Source organism: Pollicipes pollicipes, unplaced genomic scaffold, assembly GCF_011947565.3.
Source record: "Pollicipes pollicipes isolate AB1234 unplaced genomic scaffold, Ppol_2.1 Scaffold_5522;HRSCAF=6530_pilon_pilon_pilon, whole genome shotgun sequence".
NCBI lineage: Eukaryota > Metazoa > Arthropoda > Thecostraca > Pollicipedomorpha > Pollicipedidae > Pollicipes > Pollicipes pollicipes.
The window spans coordinates 156,010-177,602 of record NW_023596698.1 but is presented as its reverse complement, the minus strand read 5'-3'; the positions used below and the strand labels follow the sequence as shown (position 1 = coordinate 177,602).

At 50.4% G+C, this 21,593-nt stretch overlaps 2 protein-coding genes and 1 long non-coding RNA gene across 3 annotated transcripts; all 3 read right to left on the bottom strand.

The window, feature by feature from the left end:
* Window positions 1–11,735: 11,735 nt before the first annotated feature.
* Window positions 11,736–14,632, bottom strand: LOC119102072 (U-scoloptoxin(01)-Er1a-like). Its single transcript, XM_037225443.1, has 2 exons — window positions 14,415–14,632; window positions 11,736–12,084 (listed from the first exon to the last, which is right to left on the bottom strand). Exons 1-2 carry the CDS (start codon window positions 14,628–14,630, stop codon window positions 11,914–11,916), a joined length of 387 nt encoding a protein of 128 aa, XP_037081338.1. The 5' UTR covers window positions 14,631–14,632; the 3' UTR covers window positions 11,736–11,913.
* Window positions 14,633–16,858: 2,226 nt separating this feature from the next.
* LOC119102074 (ovalbumin-related protein Y-like) lies at window positions 16,859–17,792 on the bottom strand. Its single transcript, XM_037225445.1, has one exon. The coding sequence runs from the start codon at window positions 17,780–17,782 to the stop codon at window positions 16,859–16,861; it is 924 nt and encodes a 307-aa protein (XP_037081340.1). The 5' UTR covers window positions 17,783–17,792.
* A 233-nt stretch (window positions 17,793–18,025) lies between these two features.
* Window positions 18,026–20,319, bottom strand: LOC119102065 (uncharacterized). The gene is made up of 3 exons (XR_005094642.1): window positions 20,289–20,319; window positions 19,380–19,491; window positions 18,026–18,160 (listed from the first exon to the last, which is right to left on the bottom strand). It is a non-coding gene; the product is annotated as an uncharacterized LOC119102065 (long non-coding RNA).
* Between the last annotated feature and the right edge of the window lie 1,274 nt (window positions 20,320–21,593).

Below are 21,593 nucleotides of genomic sequence, written 5' to 3'. Positions count from 1 at the left end.
CCGTTCTTCACCGAGATAACCTTTCATATTCTTGGAAATTTGCCAGCCACAGCTATCAGTGTTGTGTGATGGATAGATCGATAATGCTCCCTCCCTCAAAATCCCGTCAGACTTCTGGAGCTGGTTGACTCTGCTTGGTAACTAGAAGTGTCACTTTCCTCTTCTTTTGACGAGAAACGCACTGTTCTGCACTACCCGAATCTGAAGCATGTATCCGATCTGTCAGGTAAAGAAACCCCACAAATGCCTACAGTTTAACACCTGAGTTTTACATCTAATTATGTAACTAAAAGTTGCTGATACCGCAATGCAATGTCATAAAGCACCAAAGGTGTTTAGGTTGTCATCATTGCAACCAGCTGCACACCTGTTACTCTATAACCACAACTGCACGTTTTGGGGAGATCGGTATTGATTTCATGGATGTTGACTGCGAAGAAATAACCAAAAATAGATGTCGGCTGATCAATTTTGGAAAACTCCCGTTGTCTATATTGAAAGCTCATCTATTAAATCCATTATAAAGGTAAATGATGGACTCCCCCAATTCCTTACCAGTACGACTTGAAAGGCCCAGCTGTCCTATTTTACCTGAGTTTGAAAGCCTACTTGGATGTTGTCTCAATGCTGCTAATTTGAAACATGGCTGCATGCAAAACAGAATTCAGAACATTGATGTTATTTCAATGGTATTGTACGGAGCGGAAAAGTGAAGGATATCGTTTAAACACTCAAAATGTTCTGGAAAGTCTCAGCTGCGAAGCCATATCAACATATTGCCAAAAGTGATCCAGGCAGTGCTACTGCCTTAACATTGAAACCACCGCCGCCGCTATCTTACTGGGTGTACGCTCAAATATTTTTCTATAGATAAGACAGTAGTATAAGCATTACTGGTCGGAAAACAGGAGAATGGAGTGTCAGATATCCTAATGCACCGAACAGCTTACAAATATTTTCCTTTCCTCTATCCCGCCTTCGGAACAGTGAGGAACTAGTGCGGTCGGCCCGAAAAAGTCACTGCCGGCCAAATGGGTGCGCATTAATTACCCAGTGGTGACGTTTCTTTTAAGGCAGTTTGGACAACACGTAACCAGATTTTAAAACCACTGCAGTATCTTTCCAAAAGCGTTTCATTTTTTGCGCTGACGTTTCCCTGTAGCATGCATATCCTTAGGAAGAGTTCGCTAGCATTTTACTTTGATCTACCACTTTAGGATCATGGCCTGGCAGCGCGGCAGGAGCTTGGGTGCTATGGCATGCCCTGCCCAGCCTAAACCAAGTTTTGGGACGCTCAGGGGCAAGTCCAGGATTTCTTCAATGAGGGGGGGGGGGCAAGCAATATTCGTCAAGCAATGTCGTGGGGCCCCATAGAGTACGGCAAATTAAAAAAATGCCAAGAAATCAGGGGCGACGTGGAAAGCTCCTTAGCAATCGGATTGACTCGGCAAGTGGACACATAGGGCCCCGGCGACAGCGCATTCTGAACAACATAATAAGTTTGTCTGCCCAAGAGCTTCACTTTCGCTTGTGACTGTTCTTGGTCGTCTGAAGGCTCAGATACCTCCAGTCTTGTTGTGTTTGAAAACTTCGTCCGTCCGCCTGGTCATGGGCCCTTTCAAAGCCCGATGGTCCCCTCGGGGCACGAGGGGGAGCACAGTTCCGCCCTCCCCCCCCCCCTGGATCCGTCATTGGTTCGGACAGTCCGATAGATGCGGCCACGACAAGAACAAAAGGCCATCCATTCAAATAAGAAGTGCACGGTACACAATATGGAGGGTCCAAGAATGATCGAATGTACCCGAGCGGGGTAAAAGATGGAAGGCCCCCGACAAGAGCGCAGGACGCTCCATTCAAATAATAGATGCCCGTGCCACAATGTGGAGGGCCCCACTAGATCGAGTACACCCGAGCAGGTTAATTGATACGGCCCCGACAAGAGCGTGGGGCTCTCCACTAAACAGGAAGCACCAGCGACCCAATGTGGATGGCCCCCGAACGATCGAGTTGCCAGAGCAGGTTATCAGAAAGGGCTCCCGCAAGAGCGTAGGGCCCTCCATTCAAATAAGAAGTATCCAAGACCTATTGTAGAGGGCCCCCGAAAGATCGAGTGTCCCCAAGCAGGCCATCAGGTGACCCCGACAAGAACGTAGGGCCTTACATGCAGATACTAATACCCAGACTGCACAACTCCCAAGCCATCCAGTGCACCCAAGCAGGTTAACAGATCGGGGACCCGAGAAGGGCATAGAACCGTCCATTCAATAGGAAGTACCCAAGACCCAATTTGGAGCGCCCCAAACGACCAAGTGAGCCCAAGCAGATTAACAGATAGCCGTATACAAGAGCAGGGGCCCTAAGCAAGTGACAGAAAATTGGAAGGGCCTTAGATCAATGTAGATGGCCCATGGGCGTATCGTAAGTGCGCCGGTAGGTTAACCGTAACTAACGCGAAGGGGTCCGTGAGCAACCGAGAATACCCCGGTATGTGAGCAGATTTGGCCCCCGCCTATAGCGTGAAATGGAAAAAAAATCCGTCGAAGGTCCCTGATTGACAGAGAGTGCCCCGGCACGCTAGCAGAAAGAGCCCCAGCAACAGGGCAAGGCTGTCTGAGCAGATACAAAGAAATCAAGGGCAACATAGAAGGCTCCTTAACGATTAGGTTTGCCCGCAAGTGGACATATAGAGCTCTCAGAAACAGTGTAGTGCCTCTTGACAGCGTAAGCAGTCCCAAGACCTCCCAATCACCACCCTCTCAATCAGTAAATAATCATTTTCGTATGCTCGCGGGCTCTTCGGCTACGTTTGCAACTGCTATTGGTGGCTTAGAAGCTCAGGCGTTCAATGTTCTTCTTTGCGTTGAACGTTGTGTTGTTGATGATGATGTTGCGTTCTTTGTAAAAAAAAGCGTCTATCCGGCCGGCTATGGGTCCCCTCTGAGCCTATAGGCCCCCTCGGCGCCCAAGGAGGGCCATGCGCCCGTGCCCCCCTCTGGATCGGCCCCTGGGGATACCTGTCAAACTAGCAGCAGTTTCACATCAAGCTGCACATCGATATTCAGGACTCTCACGGGCTCGCTAAACAAATGGTGGCCTGGCAACATTGGGCTTACGCATTTCAAAACCTGAAAAGATAAAGTGGGAATAAGAAAGTGCCAGAGGCATTATAGGTTGGTATCAATGCCATTCAGAGCGGACCGTTTTGGTGCAGTTCAACATGTGTACTTAGTAGACAAGTGCCCAGGCTTCTGAAAACGTTCAGTTTGGGCATAAACTATCTCGCGAAGTTTTGTACGTCCAACTAAGTTTTCCGTAGTTTGAGATTCATGAGCCAAGTCTTTATTAGCCTGCCAGTCCTACCTAAATCGAGTCAGTCCGGAATATCCGTTGACAGTTTAATACAGACATGCTGCTGGCATGGGATGTGAAGTTTTGGAGCCAAAACTATTGGCTAAGACCGGGATTCCGACAGCATCTTGGCTGGCGGTTCACGTTTTAAGCATATTTATTTGACATTACCACTCGCACTTGGGCGTGGCGCTTATCCATATTCTTTTGGCATGTATGCGAGTGAGCAGGGTACGCCAAGCGCACGACTGAACGCCAACGGATAGCTCAGTTATCACCCTGATTCCCTGTTCTTCGTAACACGAACTGATGTGGGGGGGGGGGGGGGGGGGGGGCAGGAGTCGACGCGACCCAGCCTGCCATGAATCTTACAAAAACGTGTCAACTGTTTCATTCTGAGCATATTGGTATGTAGTTTGATGTGTTTTGAGCATATACGTATCGTGTAAGCATCCGTTAATGCAACAGTCGACGTCCCCGCCGGCATGATCGGCGGCTTGCCAGTTGCCTCTCGCCGCCCACGCTGGCCGAAGGTTGCCGTGTGGTGTTTCAAAAAAGGTCACTTATATGAGGCCAGATGCTATCGACACATTTTCTGTCCAAATACACGGTAACGAATGCCCAAATGGCACAGGAAGCGTGGACACGATTACGCGACATGCCGGAAAGATATCCTCAGAAAACCCTAGGGAGGGGAGGGGGGGAGGGGATGGAAGGCGCATCGACGGTAGTCCCCACCTCATCGATCCTCTTATCAGGGGAAGCTTAATTAGGTTCAGAGTACATGGAAGGAATAACATGCATAAGCCATGGCCATGCATCTGCCTGAATATCCATCTACCGCTTCAGCATCAAGCTGCCCCAGGGGGCAGCCCCCGTCAAGCGCCACCACTGGAGCTGCTTACTTTTACGTTGTTCATGTCGGGCTTGCGCCCGATATTGAATCTTGGTCATTCACGGGATAGAGTAGTTTAAACTTCAAGTCACGTCCATAACCCTTCTGCGATAAAATGATTCGAAAGAAGCCCTGCCTCTCAAAATTTCGAACAGGCACGGCAGGCAGGCACCAAACCATGCCGCACGGCGCGTCTCGTCTAGTTTCACTGAGAAATTATGATGAGGCTGTGGCCGCCACACTCTGGTTTCACGTGCAATGCCGCACGATACTGCACAGGAAATCTTAAGCGATATGGATCAATTCAAGATAATACTTTCAAGCGCCCTAAACTTCATTCCACGAGGCTATGCTGTGCTACGAGTTTGTGGAGACCCGTAACCATAGCAACGACAAAAAGCAATGAATTTTGTGGACTTCTCAAATTTAGCGCTACGGAAATGTTACATGTAAAACAGAAATATTTACTAAACTGCTCCCGCTTACCTTCGTTATATAAGTAAATTGCAAAAGACAGTCAAAATCGTACAGCATACTCTACGTCCTTGGGTTTTATGACATTAATTTTTATGGGAGGCCATATTATTGAGGAAAGCTGCATTAGCCAAGCAGTCTAGCCGATAAGACGCCGTATCCAGTACAGAATTTAATCCCTGCGCACGCGTCGCTGATTGCTAGGTTCACATAACCCACAGCTTGAGCAATCGTGATCTCAGTTAGGCTTCGACTCCTCACCCCCTCCCCGTAGTTTAAGGTGGAGAGGTCGACATGGAATAATGTCAAAGCACCACACTTGCAAGTAATGTCAAAGCACCACATCCGCTAGCGCAGTGTCTGTGAATGCGTGACATTTATAACAAGGTGGCTGACGGCATGTGGGTGGAAATGTTTGACCAGGATTTGAGAATTTGACACCATAAGCATTCTCTGTTGATGAGTCTCCTCGGCACCGCCACACAAGTGTGAGGGGGACTGAGCGCCACCCCACATCGCTGCACGGCGTGCCGCGCACTGCAGGGGGAGGGGTCGCTTCATTTGCGGCTGCTTCCCAAGGAGTTTCACTTTCGTTTCGTTGGTTTCCTTACCGAACGGCTTACGCTTTCCCTAAACACACAGTTTTTATCCACTGTTTGTTGTGCTGCTCCCTTCCGCTCCCCCGCACACTATGGAAAAACGCTGCAAGGGAGGAGCGACGACACGGATTCGAATTCGGCCTATGGCGTTGACACTTCTCTGAATGTCGATTATTGAGCGCCGTAGCCCTGCTGTGGTTGTCACTTTACCTAACGACCCTTGCGCGCCCCAGGCTCATTCCGTTGAATCGCACAGTCCGGCCGCGGTGCTAGCACGGCACCCATATCTGTCAAGCGTCCCGGCAACAACCTTCGCTCGACCTTGACTACTCAGGTGCCTGCTTGCTCTGGCGCCAGACCCTTGCTCGACACTGCGCAGTGATCGTCGGTCAGACCTCGGAACCCATTCTTGGCCCACTAGGATCTGGCGTGATTGTTCCCCCTGGCACCGATCCTCAGTCGACACTGATCATTGATCGCCAAACCTCTGACTCGAGGCATACCAGTAATCGCTTGACCTCTGACTCGACACTGATCATTGACCACCAAACCTCTGACTCGGGGCTTACCAGTAATCGCTTGACCTCTGTCTCGACACTGACCATTGTTCGCCAAACCTCTGACTCGAGGCTTGCCAGTAATCGCCTGACCCCTGTCTCGACACTGATCATTGACCGCCAAACCTCTGACTCGAGGCTTACCAGTAATCGTTTGACCTCCGTCTCGACACTGACCATTGACCACCAAACCTCTGACTATACACTGGCCATTGACCACCAAACCTCTGACTCGAGGCCTACAAGTAATCGCCTGGCCTCTGTATCGACACTGACCATTGACCTCCAAACCTCTGACTCGAGGCTTACCAGTAATTGCCTGACCTCTGTCTCGACACTGACCATTGACCACGAAACCTCTGACTCGAGGCCTACCAGAAATCGCCTGGCCTCTGTCTCGACACTGACCATTGACCGCCAAACCTTTGACACGAGGCTTGCCAGTAATCGCCTGACCTCTGTCTCGACACTGACCAGTGATCGTCAGACCTCTGAGTCGACACTGACCAGTAATCGCCAGACCTCTGTCTCGACACTGACCAGTGACCGCCAGACTTCTGTCTCGACACTGACCAGTAATCGCCAGACCTCTGTCTCGACACTGACCAGTAATCGCCAGACCTCTGTCTCGACACTGACCAGTGATGGCCAGACTTCTGTCTCGACACTGACCAGTAGTCGCCAGACCTCTGTCTCGACACTGACCAGTAATCGCCAGACTTCTGTCTCGACACTGACCAGTAGTCGCCAGACCTCTGTCTCGACCCTGACCAGTAATCGCCAGACTTCTGTCTCGACACTGACCAGCGATCACCAGACCTCTGTCTCGACACTGACCAGTGATCGCCAAACCTCTGTCTCTACACTGACCAGTGATGGCCAGACTTCTGTCTCGACACTGACCAGTAATCGCCAGACCTCTGTCTCGACACTGACCAGTGATGGCCAGACTTCTGTCTCGACACTGACCAGTAATCGCCAGACTTCTGTCTCGACACTGACCAGTGATGGCCAGACTTCTGTCTCGACGCTGACCAGTGATGGCCAGACTTCTGTCTCGACACTGACCAGCGATCGCCAGACCTCTGTCTCGACACTGACCAGTGATGGCCAGACTTCTGTCTCGACACTGACCAGTGATGGCCAGACTTCTGTCTCGACACTGACCAGTGATGGACAGACTTCTGTCTCGACACTGACCAGTAATCGCCAGACCTCTGTCTCGACACTGACCAGTGATGGCCAGACTTCTGTCTCGACACTGACCAGTAATGGCCAGACTTCGGTCTCGACACCGACCAGCGATCGCCAGACCTCTGTCTCGACACAGACCAGCGATCGCCAGACCCCTGTCTCGACACTGACCAGTAATCGCCAAACCTTTGACTCGACACTGGCCAGTGATCGCCAGACATCTAAGCCCATTCTCGACCCACTCAGATCTTATGTGGTTGTGCAACTCTGTGACAAAAATGTTTTCTGTAGACAAAGCAACGTTTTCTGATTATCATTCAGGCCATCTGCCCCCCATGTGATCTCTGAACTGAAGTGCAAGCGAACGGCTCATTTGTCTCAAAACAATCACTCGTGCAAATATTAAGGTCCTTCTCCAGGCCCCTAAATCTTGCGTCAGGACGTTAAAAACTCTTCCCCACCACGCTTGCTCGAAAAACCTCAAGAAGCACGATATGTACCCTGCTCTGTTTCACAACGGAACAGGAGATCCTAACGGAACTCAGAACCGAAAACGTGAGTCATTACCGACGACTGACCGCATTCAGAGATAGGGAAGTCGAGACACCAGCATAATTGCTTTGAGGTTTGCAGCTACCCGACTTACAGAGGTCATCATAGTTTGCTAGCTCTGAAAAAGCCAGGGCAGTTGTACCTAATCCACTCACGCCCTTCCATTGTCAACGGCTTGGGCACGGCAGCAAGTCCTGCAAACAGAGTGCCAGAAGGCTCTAGTGTGGTGAGACCGCTCACGAACGGTTCGTTTCCATGCCACCCCAGAAAAGCTTCAGCTGCACGAGTGTTAACCACGGTGCAATTTCACCGCAGTGCCCAGTATTGAAGGGAAGCGAAGTTTTTGTCGCGAGAAAGCCAAAACAGGTGTCTTGCACCAAAAGGCTCTCCGCGAGTCCTAGGTAGTCAACACATTTTGCGTTAGGTACAGATTTAGCTAAAAACAGGCACTGAAGTTGTTCTTAATTGTCCTTAACTTCACACGCCTTATTAAAGGGAATGTTCCACAATCGAAGATATTAAGACAAACATCAGACATGATGGGAAAAGCTTACTTGTAAGTACTGGTACGCTTTCAATATTCAGAAACGACGCTAACGTTTCTATGACATCATCATTGCGGAGGTGGCTTTGAAATAGTTCTTGAATAAACCTTTTGCCACTTTTGCGGCATGTGTTACTCAGGAACCAGAGGGTTTTGGATCTTTTAAAGGGCATGGCCATGAACTGAATCAAAAAGTCCTCAAGATGGCTATTTCAGTTCAAAACCCCATATAAAGGTGGAACATTCCCTTTAAATGCTCAAGGAATCAGGAAAATTTATTCCTGAACGGAATCTTCCACCGTGCCGGCCACCGCGAAGATTTTCCGTGTATCTCCCGGCTGTGAAACGGCCTCCTCCAAAAGGGATGGAATGCTTCGTCCATTTAAACGTGAAGTCATTTGCCTTCTGACCTCAATACACCTGACAAGCAATATGAGATGCCAACTTAGTCATTGCTATATCTCCCTTGATTTGTGACATGACCACTGCTTTCCTTTTAATCAAATTTCTTTTTCCGCACCAATAAAACGAAATATCAATGTTTTTTATTAACACATGAAGACAATATGAGCGAGGAACGACAGTGAAGTGAACAAACATGATGGCTTTGACAACAGAAGTTGCAATGGTCTTCCCACCTTGAGGCAGATCACGAACATTCCAGGCTCAGATGTCAGTCTTAAAGGTAACATCCCATCTTGTACCTTTCATTTATTATTACAACAGACGCGTACGCACAAAACCATGATGTAACGGCGCGACGAAAAGTTACGTGGCCCATTTTAACCTTCTGGGCATTCACAATGCTATTTTATGAGTGCAGAATTTTGGAACATTTACTTTTCTGACACAGGAAGAAATGAGAAATAATGTGTTTTTCTTGAAAAACGCTCCATATTCGTTCCAACCCAGGTATGAGCGGCTGTTTTTACGGCAGTTCGGAGCGTACTCAGTTATTACATGTTTAAGGGGTGTAATATTGTTGAAGCAAAAGTCATTGCCGTCAAGCATGTCATTGGGTGAGAAAGTGTATCATTTCACAGCATTTTTTGTCATTCAAGTGTACTTAAGTGTCGAGACAAGGGAGGAGGGGTTCCCGACTCCAAGCAAACTTAAGCATAAATTTCATTACGGTAAGAAAGAATAAGCAAGCAAAAACATATTCAGGTAAAACAAAATAACAACGTTCACGTTTTTTATCTGCACGGAGCGCCCGGCCACGTGTCGTTGTCAGTGTCACATAGTTGGGTAGGGAGAGGGGCAAGCAAGGCAGCCTGGCGACGCCACCTCGAATTATGAGAAAGAATATGGCATACCATGAATCTGTTCATCAATTGAAGGAGAGTATGCATCAACATTTCCCCAGTCACAGACGGATGGTGAATGAGCTGTTTTTCCAGCCCACCTCTCACGCCGCGAAAATAAAAAAAATCAAAGGTAAAGGAGCGTCATCTTATCTGGAGGGGCGCAATCAAAGGATGGCTTTGCGTAAGTCATCAGGAGGAGTCGCCAACTTAGAAAGCCACACGGTACTTTGCCAGGGTTCCCTAAAGCGAGGACATGCCTGGATATCCCAGAGGCGGACCAGAAGAAAGTCAAGCTGTTTTACGTGTTGCACCAGGTCTGCCGGATGTGTCCGGGCAAGAACGACTGCCTCACGGTCCGACAGCTCGGTGGAACCGAGAAAATGATGGAAAAAGACTTGCCTTGGGGAACTCGCGTGACGCATATGAGGCTTGCAAACGGGATAAAAATCCCTGCTATCGGGTGCTCGACTTTTGCTGCTCTTCGACCGGAGCATGCGTCTTGGCAGGCAGCTTTGGTACGCATTCGGTATACGTGTGCACGAGCAATATCCAAAACTGCTCCCATCTTCTCACGGCCACCTGATTTGAAAACCGTGACCCCCTTGTGTTGTAATAGCTGCATTGTTTTGAGCAGTTAATTACCGGGGAGGGGAATTTGGTCGCTTGTGTGGAGATTGCTGCCACTTGTCTTTGGTAGCGTTGACAACGGAACCAACGTTGAATGCTCGCCAGATATGAAAATACATTATTTGTTGAGATGTGGGCCGGATTGTGTGTGCGTGGAGGATGGCTGTGGGTCAGTGCTCGGAACTGGGGCAGTTGAACTTGCGACAGAGTTAACTGAAGTAACACCTTGTTCACGCTGCATGCGACACGGAAAACCATGGCTGCTTGATGGTAGATTGTGGGAATATATATATATATATATATATATATATATATATATATATATATATATGTATATATTTATGTACATGTATGTAATATGAATGTTATGCACTAGTGGATATCATCGGATCAAAGGAAGACAGCATTAGATCTCTTAGCCAACAAATTACAAAATTGATCTAACGCCACTTTGCAGCTGATCGCCAGGGTCAGTACTTTGCCCATGCGAAGGCTACTGCGAATGAGGGCGGAGTGGTTGCCCAGGGCGACCTCTCTGAAAATGAGTAGTGCAAGACGCGGCCCAAGGCTTCCATTGGAAGTCCTCTCAGTGACCGTACACTCGTTCGTAGTGTACTGGTGGCAGGAGCGTGTGCTGTACCATCAGAGCTACTGTCTCATGTCTGATGGCACAAATCATAACATCGCCATGGTTTATGCGCTTTGCAACGACTTGTTCCAAACCTTCGCGCCTAAGTGCCGAATCTAAAAGAATATTTAATTCACGGACGACGGTGCTGCACAGTACAAAAAGTACACCTTCATCAACGTGTGCCACCATGAGATTGACTTTGGTGTGAGTGACTTCATACCACGGGTATAGCTGAGCGTGCCACAGCACAATACTCAGGCGCGCCCGAAATAGGCAAATACTGATCGTGGAGGAAGTGTTCAAACTGCTGTCGGAGCAGCTGGTCAGCAGAACCACGTTCATCTATGGGCCTGGGTAGGAGGTGACGGGCGTCGCGAACAACCTCACGGAACGCTTTCCAAATGCTGGCACGGCGGTGGGCACTGGAGGCTTTCACAAGTGTCCCAGCGTGACACCGACGACGCCGGGGGGCTCACCATCTGTCCTCCGACTAGGGACATCGGACGTGGTCGCAGTAGGGCGGTAATATGTGCCTGTGGGCGCGCCGAGGCCAGATGTGCGGGCAAAAGAGTCGGCATATCTCATGAGCTGGCTTGCAAATGAGCGGATCATAGCAGTGCCGCATTCAGTCGTTACATTGCATGATGCTTTCAAGTCAGGTCATTATGTCACTCTATTGCGGGCGGCCCATGGTCACATGTAATTTGCTGCATGTGCAGCTTATGCGCTAAATCATGCGGCCGTATATGTTGAGTAACGCATATGAATATGTAAATACATTCCGTAGTGAAAGCCGCTTTATATTTTTCTTCTTGTAGCGCTTCCAGTCTTCCTTAAAAAACCGCCAGGTCTTCAATATGTTACGCACACACACACACACACACACACACACACACACACACACACACACACGCACACACACACACACACACACACACACACACACACACGTGCGATGTTCTTAACAAATCCATCGCATCATAGCAGTGTAAAGCAGGACGGGGCTCCGACGTCCACACCAGCATCTTTCTGCAACCAGCAGTGCTGCCACCTATATGCTTGCTTCTGCTAGTGACGTGAGAATACGTAAACGCGGAAATGAAGCTGTCGTGATCACCAAATGCACACAAACGTACGCCAACCAACACACCACACCAACACACCAACACACCAACGCGCGACCTTCTACGCACTGCTGCCGTCCGCTAGCTTGAAGAACACATCATTGGCGAGTGAGTACATGCTCTCCGCGTCCTCGCAGGGCACCGCGTCCACCGGGTAGTTGCAGGTCAGCGTAAACTGGTCGAAGATGGTCTCGTTGCCGCACAGGAAGCTGTACTGGTCCGTCTGCAGGGTCTGCGGCGCACAGAGAGGTAGAGAGGGCGTGAGAACGAGACACGGCCGCTGACCATAGCGTGCTTTACGCCAACACCATTCAATCGCCCATCCTGTGTCTGGTGTTCTTCGGAATGCGGGATAGCAATCATAATGAAGCTTAATCGTGTGTTTTACATCGCTCGAGGATAGTGTCCTCTTACTTTATAGAATGCAAAGCGAAAAGCGAATGAGCCAAATTGTGCATCGTTCCCGTACAAATTGACCGTACGCAGCTACCGCGTGAGACGCGGAACATTTGGCCGCCCGGCTTAAACAGATGCCGCCCAATTTACCTATGTCGTAATCCTAAGCTTCGATTGTTCGCGACAGACGAATCGCGATGATAAGCGCACATGCTTCGCTAGCTCACGCTCCCATCGCAACGGCATGCGAGAGGTAATACCCACGATGCATCACCGGTGTATTTTCGGGTAATCATGCCGTTCAAACAGCCCATTGTAGTCGGTTCCGCAACTCCTCGCTGCGCTCTCATCGGCGGCCACCGTCCGGTGCCGCCCTCCCCCCTCCCCAAACTGGGTGCATACTCGGACCGTCTGCCGCCCCAGGGGTGGTTACCCAACCGCTGCACGGGCCACACCACCAGCACCGGCCCCCAAGGCGCGATGCGTTACCTCACGCCACGGGGACCTCGTGGACCCCCCCCTCCCCCATCACCGCGGGACCCCCAGTCGGCGCTCACCTGTTACGGACATTGGTGAGGCAACGGACTGATGCATGGCTGCGACGCACCCTCCCCGCCGCTCCTCCCCCTGACCCCCTGACCCGGTCGGCCGGCGCAGATTATGCCCCGACCTCCACGCTAATAGCTCAGTAGGCGATAATGAGCGCTGGTTTGCGGTCTTTGCATGGCCCCGGGCGGTGATGCGCGTCACGTGATGTGTGACGTCATGCCAACCTTCGTCACGTCTCCCTCGCATAATGTGCCGATGACCACCAAGCCTGCCAATTTGGTTAGTGGATAACTACCTGGGTATGATTCTGCATTCATCAGATGCGATTACGCATAGGAGCTGTGAATACCTGTTTCGGATACGTGATATGTTCGGCGTGAGCAGTAATGTCCGGAATCTCATCACCTGTATCGAAATAGCGTTTGGCTCTAGCATTTATGCCAGAGTCAACGAATCGACAAACCTTGCCATTTTAGCTATAGTTACCCGTGAACTGCTGGTGTTTTCTCACCTTCCGCAAAGGGTGGCGCCCTCTGTCCTCGTCCATAGCCTTGCCCAACTAGCTATGACATAACCAACCCGTATATATATATATATATATATATATATATATATATATATATATATATATATATATATGTATATATATAGATATATATATATATATATATATATATGTATTCACCAATATCAAAAGGATGTAAGTGTTCTTTGCTCTGAAAGAACCCTTGGGCAGAAACTTGAGCATGTTCGATTTCTTCGGACTTGCAAGGGACCGGATACAAAAGGAGGCCAGCGGAACTGTAAAAATGAGCTTTAGTTTGAAAGTATCACAACACAGCTGCCGAAAGTCTTTTACTAAGCTATCGGTGGACTCGGGGAATCGCAACATAGCTCGTGTTCACGATAGGGTCCCCAAGACGTCCCACTAGGCATTTCGTCATGTCCGAGGAGGGTGACATGTGAGGGGCCCTGGGACATTCTAGACAAATAAGGAGTTCTGATCTGAAATATGACTCCCAAAAAGGACCTCTGATCTGAGCTGTGCGTATCTGTAATTGTGCGTATGTAATGTGCGTGCCGTGCGTGTGTGTCTGGAGAGGTATCCAGCAAAGAAACTGCCTTCATGCCTCCCCAAATCTGAGCATGATCCGGGTGATGAGAACGGTCTAACACAATGCGTCAAATGCGCCGCTGTATCATCACAGCTCAGCGTGTTTCTTGACCATCGAAATGAATGTTAAATGCATGGAACATGGTTTTCAGCACACAGGGCTACCATCAAAATTAGCTTCGGGACGGCTGCCATATGTCGCTCCTTGTTCTGAGTCATTCATGAATGCAGGCATAGGGCCGCAAAGGCATAACCATTTCGGGTTTACCACGAGCTCGTTTAACTCTTTTTTCACGGTGACCGGATCTCTTTGAGCCTGCGAGCCAGAACAGTATTGTTGCGATCTAGGTACGTCACCAAAGTCGGCTGCAAGATTAGCGGGATCCACTCCAGCCACCGCAGATCCGTGCTGTCCACCAAGCGCCAGCCACAGCTCAGGCTTCAGACGTTGGCGGGCACACCAGCTGTGCCAGGGCAGGGGCTTCTCCCGCAGCACCGCTTACCTCTCCAACATCATCGACGACGGGCACGCAGACGTGAAAGAGCCGGCAGTCGTTGGCCACGTCGGCGTAGTAGCCGTACGGCCGGCCTTCGCAGGTGAACGTCTCCACCAGGTTAGGCACGATGTCTTCAAAGCCGCTCGACAGCTGGTACGGCATGTCGGCCGTCACTATGGCAACCAGCAGGACGCTGAGCGCGACGAGCGAGAGCCGAGACATGGTACCTGCCGGACGGCACGGGGCAGCGGTGAGGACGCGCGAGTCGGCAGCGCGCGGACGGCACGGGGCAGCGGTGAGGCCGCGCGAGCTCGGAGCGCGCGGCGTGTGATCACACCGCCTCCGAATAACACCCCAGGAGTGATTGTTGGCGCTGTCCGGGGGGGGGGGGGGACGCGGTCAGACCGAACGGGCACGGGTTGGACCACAGTTTCCCCGCGGAGAAGGCCGCTCGAAGGCCGGGACTACATCTGGTGGTGCGCTGGCGTTGCGTTGTTTGCCGGCCGTGCGTGCCGGCGACGACAGTGCCAAGGACGGGACCTTGCACGACGGCAACGGCTTGGAACAATGTGGGCACCTCGGTGTCAGCCGAGAACGCCGTCATGTGTCAAATGTCAAGAGAGAGGCTTAGTTTTATGCGTGCCGTTTTTTCATGCAACCATAGACGTGATCCTGTAACATTCAAGGATGCGCCCCTTTCCCCTCTGTGGCGAAGCCTGCGTTGCGAGCCCACACCGCTAAAGAGTACCTCGCCATCGGTCAAATATTTGGGGGCGTCGATGTTTGTGTGAGGCTTTGCTTCTCACGTAACCAATACGCCCGAAGTAACATAGCGCAAAATTTCGAGAAGGAAGCTTGGTCGGCAGTTGTCTCCAGGCCTCTGATGCGTCCGCGCGTTGCCGCCGACACCTGGTTGTTGATGACCTGGGCGGCCTTCCTAGCGCCGCTGGGCAACAACTCCACTCCAGACCCGTAGAAGTGCGCCAGCAGGTCGCTGAAGGTGCGGCGCACGCTGTACCTGCGCGTGCGATAGATCCTGCTGAACACTGACGTCGTGACGCCGTTGCTGTTCTCCGACAAGACCGCCAAGGCCGAGCGGTAGCCGTCGAGGAAGGATCTGTTGTTTGGACCGGATATTCCCAGCACAGGCGTCATCTGGGTGGAGCCAGACAGGCACGCAGTGTCACATCTCTCTTCCGTGTTTCCGTGTAATTATGCACCGTCCGGACCTAGTTCACAGATAATGCTTGAACCTGTTTGAAATGTTGTGCTAATGCATCGGGCACTAAAGTTTCCAGGCACGAGTTGAACTTTCACTGCCTTTATCACCCACACGGCTGTGCCGCAACACAGGCCGTGAGAAACTCTGTGACCATAAGGCAAACTTCGCATTCCTTCCATGGTGTGCGTCCCCGACGTGCGGTCTCTGTCCCCCCTCCCCCATACAATTATGTCCCGCAAATCTTGTAGGAAATTTAATCCTTGTTTGTAGACTGAAGTTGTTCTCGTCAAGGACTTCAAACACATGTCGGAGTTTATGTTCGTTTTCATGGAGCTTGCGGACCGATCCCCGTCTCGGCCACAGGCAAACCTAATTATATGAAGTGTGCTTCAGAGAAGGAGATACTGCATTATTGCTGACCCTGTATCAGATGCTTCTCAGGTGTGTGCGTTGGCTTCCGTCGCAGGTCTGGAATCCACAGTATTGGTATTGTGACGTGCTGCATGTGCATGCCTTGGCGGTTGTGCATGTACTGTTGGTGTCGCATGCGGTAGTGGCTTGCATGGTGGTTGCTTGGTGCATGTGGTCATGGACGCTCTCGTTGCTGCATGCTGCGTGCCCTTATGCCAGCTCCCAGGGCTGCATGCGGTGTATGGCTAGTTGCCAGCTAATGAGTCCTTTGCATGTGTTGCAGACTGGGTGTCTAGTTCGACGGTGTACTGCTGCCTGAATAAACCACAGCTTGGCAGTTGTCGCAGTATCCAAAGAAGGGATCATGGTGCAACGTGTCACCACGCTGACAAGCCCTTACAACGTGGATAATAAGAGACCAAGGGTGATCAAAGAATCGCTGTTTGAATGGCAGGTAGAGTCTTTCTAGAGTCTTGCAAAGGCCCATGCTGATACGCATCCATTGCTTCTGTAGGGAGACTTTTTGGCGAGAGCAGGATACATGTGAGACGATGAAGTCAAGTACCGTTTGCATAATTCAGAAAACAGGCCGTGTACGCGACCCGTTCAACTCTCATGAAGTCGGCGCTCTTGCACACAAATGATCCCTTCAAAAGGCCTCTTTTATTGGCAGTCGGATACGTCTACGTATTTTCGGTGCATCCACTCTAATCGCAAAAATGTCAGGCGACCCTTTCGGTTTGAAACAAATGTGATTAAAACCAACGATGGCGGATGCACATGAAACAAAGGCGTACCCAATGATCATGCTGTGCTCTCAAGGATTAGCTACTAGTCCAGCAAACAAGGTGACTTTTTCACGTTTGTGGTAGAGAATGACATAAAATGGCCTGTCTACAGCGAAGGTCGCGGATTGAATCCCGATTCTTGCTACTATTATCACTGTCGCCGCCGCAGCTGTCGTGCCCTCCTCATTGACCTCCATCACCGCCTTATGGATGATGTTGCTGACAAAGGTCTTGTCCGACGATATGCCGTTGAAGTTTGCCCCCCGTTGGAAAATCCGCTTGATGCCCAGGCTTCTCATGTAGAAGGGCATCACATAGAGACCCTCGATCTTGAACGACGGCATCACCACACGCACGGTTCGCTGACGTAGCTGACTGTGTAGCCGGGTCACGTTCAGGCCGTCGAGAGACTTCCGCATCAGGGTCACGCCAGCCATGGAGCGACTGCGCGGGCGCAGCACCAGCAAGCTGTAATCTTGGTTTTGGTACGGTAACGCAACGACATCAAAGTGTGGTCGGGCGGCAATACCAAACTCTGCCTCCACCATCATCATGTCTACCCGCCGATCACCATCCGACGTCAAGAACGGCTTCTGCCCGTGCTTCTTGAAGCCATAAAGCCAAGTGCCCTTGAAATACACGGCGCTTAAAAGCACCAGTTGAGCATTCCTGACGTCGGCACTTGACACCAGGTCCTTGATGTGTCCGCGCGTTGCCACCGACACCTGGTTGTTGATGACCTGAGCAGCCTTCAAGGCGTTGCTGGGCAGCACCTCCACTCCGGCTCCGTAGTAACGCGCCAATAAATCGCTGAAGGTGCGGCGCACGCTGAAGCTGCGCTTGCGATAGATCCTGCTGAACACTGACGCCCTGACGCCGTCACTGGTTCCAGACAAGACGGCCAAGGCCGAGCGGTAGCCGTCGAGGAAGGATCTGTCGTTTGGACCGGACATTCCCAGCACAGGCGTCATCTGGGTGGAGTAGACAGACATAACAATGTCATATCTCTCCTCCGTGTTTCATCAACAAAGATCACAGGGCGATAAATCATGTTTTATGTCCTCTGCAAGGTGAGCTGGCACATGTGCCTCGAACCAGTGCAGATAGCACGCCTCACTGAACATCCATCATCTGTGGCCTCACCTCGGCTCTGGTTGTGCCTTCGGCGGCCAGCCAGACCTGCGACATCAGCAGCGACATCAGGAACGGCGAGATCACATGGTTGTTCATCGGATTCGACGTCACCTCCCTGAGCAGCTTCATGTCCAGGCCAGTGGGCACAGAGGCGCCTCCCAGCGTGGCCAGCAGCAAGAGTGGCGCCAGGCAGGCGCCTGAGAAGGCGGATCATCTCAGGTCTCACAGAAACCCACGCAAGTCTCATTTCTGGCGATGGCCGGCAGCGATGTGCGGCCTCGGTTGTTCTAGCGGGGTACGATAGGACCGCAACAGAGTTAGCGTTGGTTAACTGGTGATGAGCTATAAAGCCGCCAAGAATAACATTGCTCTGTGATGGTTGGCAGGCCATGACAACAAATACAAGTTTGCCGAGGTTGACACCACCACCACCGCTGGCCGCTCCGGTGCATTGCTCATAACATCACCTATCGCCTCACTTGTTACCGATCACCGCCGCATGGATTATGAGTAGAAGACCTCTTTATAATTACCTTTCCAGGATATAGTTCAATAAAATCCTGAAATTTCAGATAGGCTTTAAACAACATCCCTTCTATTTGACAACCTCAAACTTCCGTTCTTTTCAGTTACCAATGACACAAATGTATGGCATACTGATATGTGTGAACCCATATTCCAACAGCGCTTCTGTTACAAGATGCAATTGCACCGTAAAAGAAACGCACTCACGTCGTTGTAAATAGGTGGGATCTGCGCAAAATCATTTTTGGGAATGAGAACGCAAAACGTTGAGAAATTCCCTTTATTTAGTGAGAAACTCTTTGTGTCTTGCAACTTTCCGTTTAGATGGCAATAACTCTCCAAAGTGCTTGCCTTACATGGTCCATGGAAGACAAGGTCGCAGTAGGGATGCATTAATCGAGCCAGCCTTTTCCTATGTGGTGTTGCGGCCAAATACAAAGAGTAAGTTCAGCGATATTTCGGGCTTTGTTTAAACTCCTGGAGTTGAAACGATAGTTTTTGTATGGATTTCTGCGTCTTGTGGAAAAGTAAAACGTAGAGTTGAGGATTACAGCAAGCTTGTTAACATTGCCATCCGACCATCAAAGCTGTTCAAGTTCCTGTAGTATCATGTAATATTATACCCAGTTCAGTCCTAATCCGCCGAGTTCAATCCGTGGAGCATTTCGTAGCCCACAGATTATTCAACATGTGAACGATTTTAACGTCCGCGTGATAAAACGGGTCGGCTCCAAGGAAACAGGAATATGGTCATCTTAATGAGACAAATGCATGTCTGTTGGTGGCTTTGTACCTTTATGTATGTATATCGACAACCCAGAAATCTACATTGATATGTAAGTGAGTCAGTCCGCTCGTCAAACCACTCGAGCGGCGTGTGCCAGCTCTCACCGGTATTGCGCCTCGTCATGGCCTCGTAGTGTCGATTGGGAGAAGAAATAAACCTGTAGTTGATGTCCGGTCCTGTTCACTTCCAGAAGTGACGATAGAATGAAGGCAGGATCTGTGGGATATGACACAACACGCTGTGTAACTTGAGCCATGGGATCAGTTTCAAGGTTTTGACCTTAGGTCGACTGGTTTATAACACCCCATGTAACAGCACAGCTTGACGTAAGCTGTTCTGTAGAGGCATATGGTGAAGCTTTTTGCCCGATGTTATTTGCGCTTTGTGAGATAAAGCCCGTGCAGTCTTTAAGTCAGTGATGTTTACCCAAAGCGTTCTGTATGTTCTAGAAAAGCTCTGCATGTTCTATAAAAGCTCTGCATGTTCTATAAAAGCTCTGCATGTTCTATAAAACTGCCATGGCTATACAATTGCTGCATACCATTTGAAATGCTATAAGTCTGAGAATGTAGCACATACTTTGTTTGCAATGCCAGAAAAGCTATTTCGTGATCTCGTTTGACATTTTGGTAGAAGATCAAGGGTAATGCATTAGTTCTCAACTGTGAGAGTATGACTTCAGTGGCTAGTTTGAAGGTTTTGGCTCATGTCACACCAGTGCTGAAAAATGTGTTTCCCCGTGGAAAACTCTGCTTTCCTGCTGAAAGCGTGCATAAACGCCATTATGCCCTGGTAGGATGGATACAAAAAGGATACATTTGCCCTCCGCATCGCATCCGATATCATCCTTCCCATCGACCTAGCAGCATGTATAGCTTTCCTGTAAGCTTTGCTCGCTTTTCATTGCGCTCGAAAAACGCTGCATGCTACAAAAGTCGATACCGAAAGCAATTTTCATTTCTTAGATCCCCAATAAGGTATTGTCTAAAATCATGTGGTTTGACACTACTCACCTGAGCGGCGCTGTTCACTACCCGAAAGGAAGGAAAACATTGACTGATGACCCTTGCTGACGGCTCATATATGCACCTAATGACTCATTCACGCGACACATCAACCCCTGACCGGTCCGTCACTGGCAAAGGTGAGCACGCGGTGGCATGCTGTGGGCTGATGCAAGGCCCTATGATAACACATGAGGTGACAGGATCTTATTCGCCTATTCAATAAATGATTGCAATAATTGCAGAACTCCAATCGCATCTCGTTGGCACATTATCACTGGGTAAGCATTGGGGGAGCCCGGAGTGGCCTCCACTCCATAGTCCTTTCCGGATTTGTCTTGAAAACTACTCAAGGTATATTCAATATTTATATGTAGGTGCAAACCTTGGTCCTGCTGTATTTGTCAAAAAACACGAAAACTGCTATTTGATATATGGTATGGTTTTGTCATGTTTCGTAAGGCATTAATTTTTTCCGGGGTAGGCCCGCCAGCGGGGAATCTCGCCAACTCCCAACATTACTTGAGTGATCTATCTAGCCAGGTCTGCCCCGTTTGCGTGCGCTATCTCTTCACGTCCAAACATGAACCAAGCAACATAAGCCACTCGGTGTGCGTTGGCCAGCCAGTGGATGTGGGTGTCGAGCTTAGATTTAAGTCTCAATGAAGTCTCAAGGTCACCGTCCTATCCACGTGAGCTGGCTTGGCAGTCGTCCTGTCCACCTGAGCTGGCGTGGTCACCGTTTTGTCCACCTGAGCTGATGTGGTCAACGTCCTGTCCGTCTGATGTGGCGAGGTCACCGTCCCGCGCACGTGAGCTGGCTTGGCAGTCTCCTATCCACCTGAACTGGGGTGGTCACCGTCCTGTTCACCTGAGCTGGCTTGGCAGCCCTCCTGTCCACCTGAGCTGGCTTGGCAGCCTTCCTGTCCACCTGAGCTGGTTTGGCAGCCGTCCTGTCCACCTGAGCTGGCGTGGTCACCGCCCTGTCTACCTGAGCTGGCTTGGCAGCCGTTCTGTGTACCTGAGCAGGCGTGGTTGCCGTCCTATCCACCTGAGCTGGCTAGGCAGCCGTCCTATCCACCTGAGCTGGCTTGGCAGCCTTCCTGTCCACCTGAGCTGGCGTGGTCACCGCCCTGTTCACCTGAGCTGGCTTGGCAGCCGTCCTATCCACCTGAGCTGGCGTTATCACCGTCTGTCCACCTGAAGCGGCGCTGCCACCGTCTGTCCGCCTGAAGCGGCGCTGCCACCGCCCTATCCACATGGGCCGCTATTGGCCATGAAACTGCTCCTGCACTCAGAACCTTTTGTTCCAAA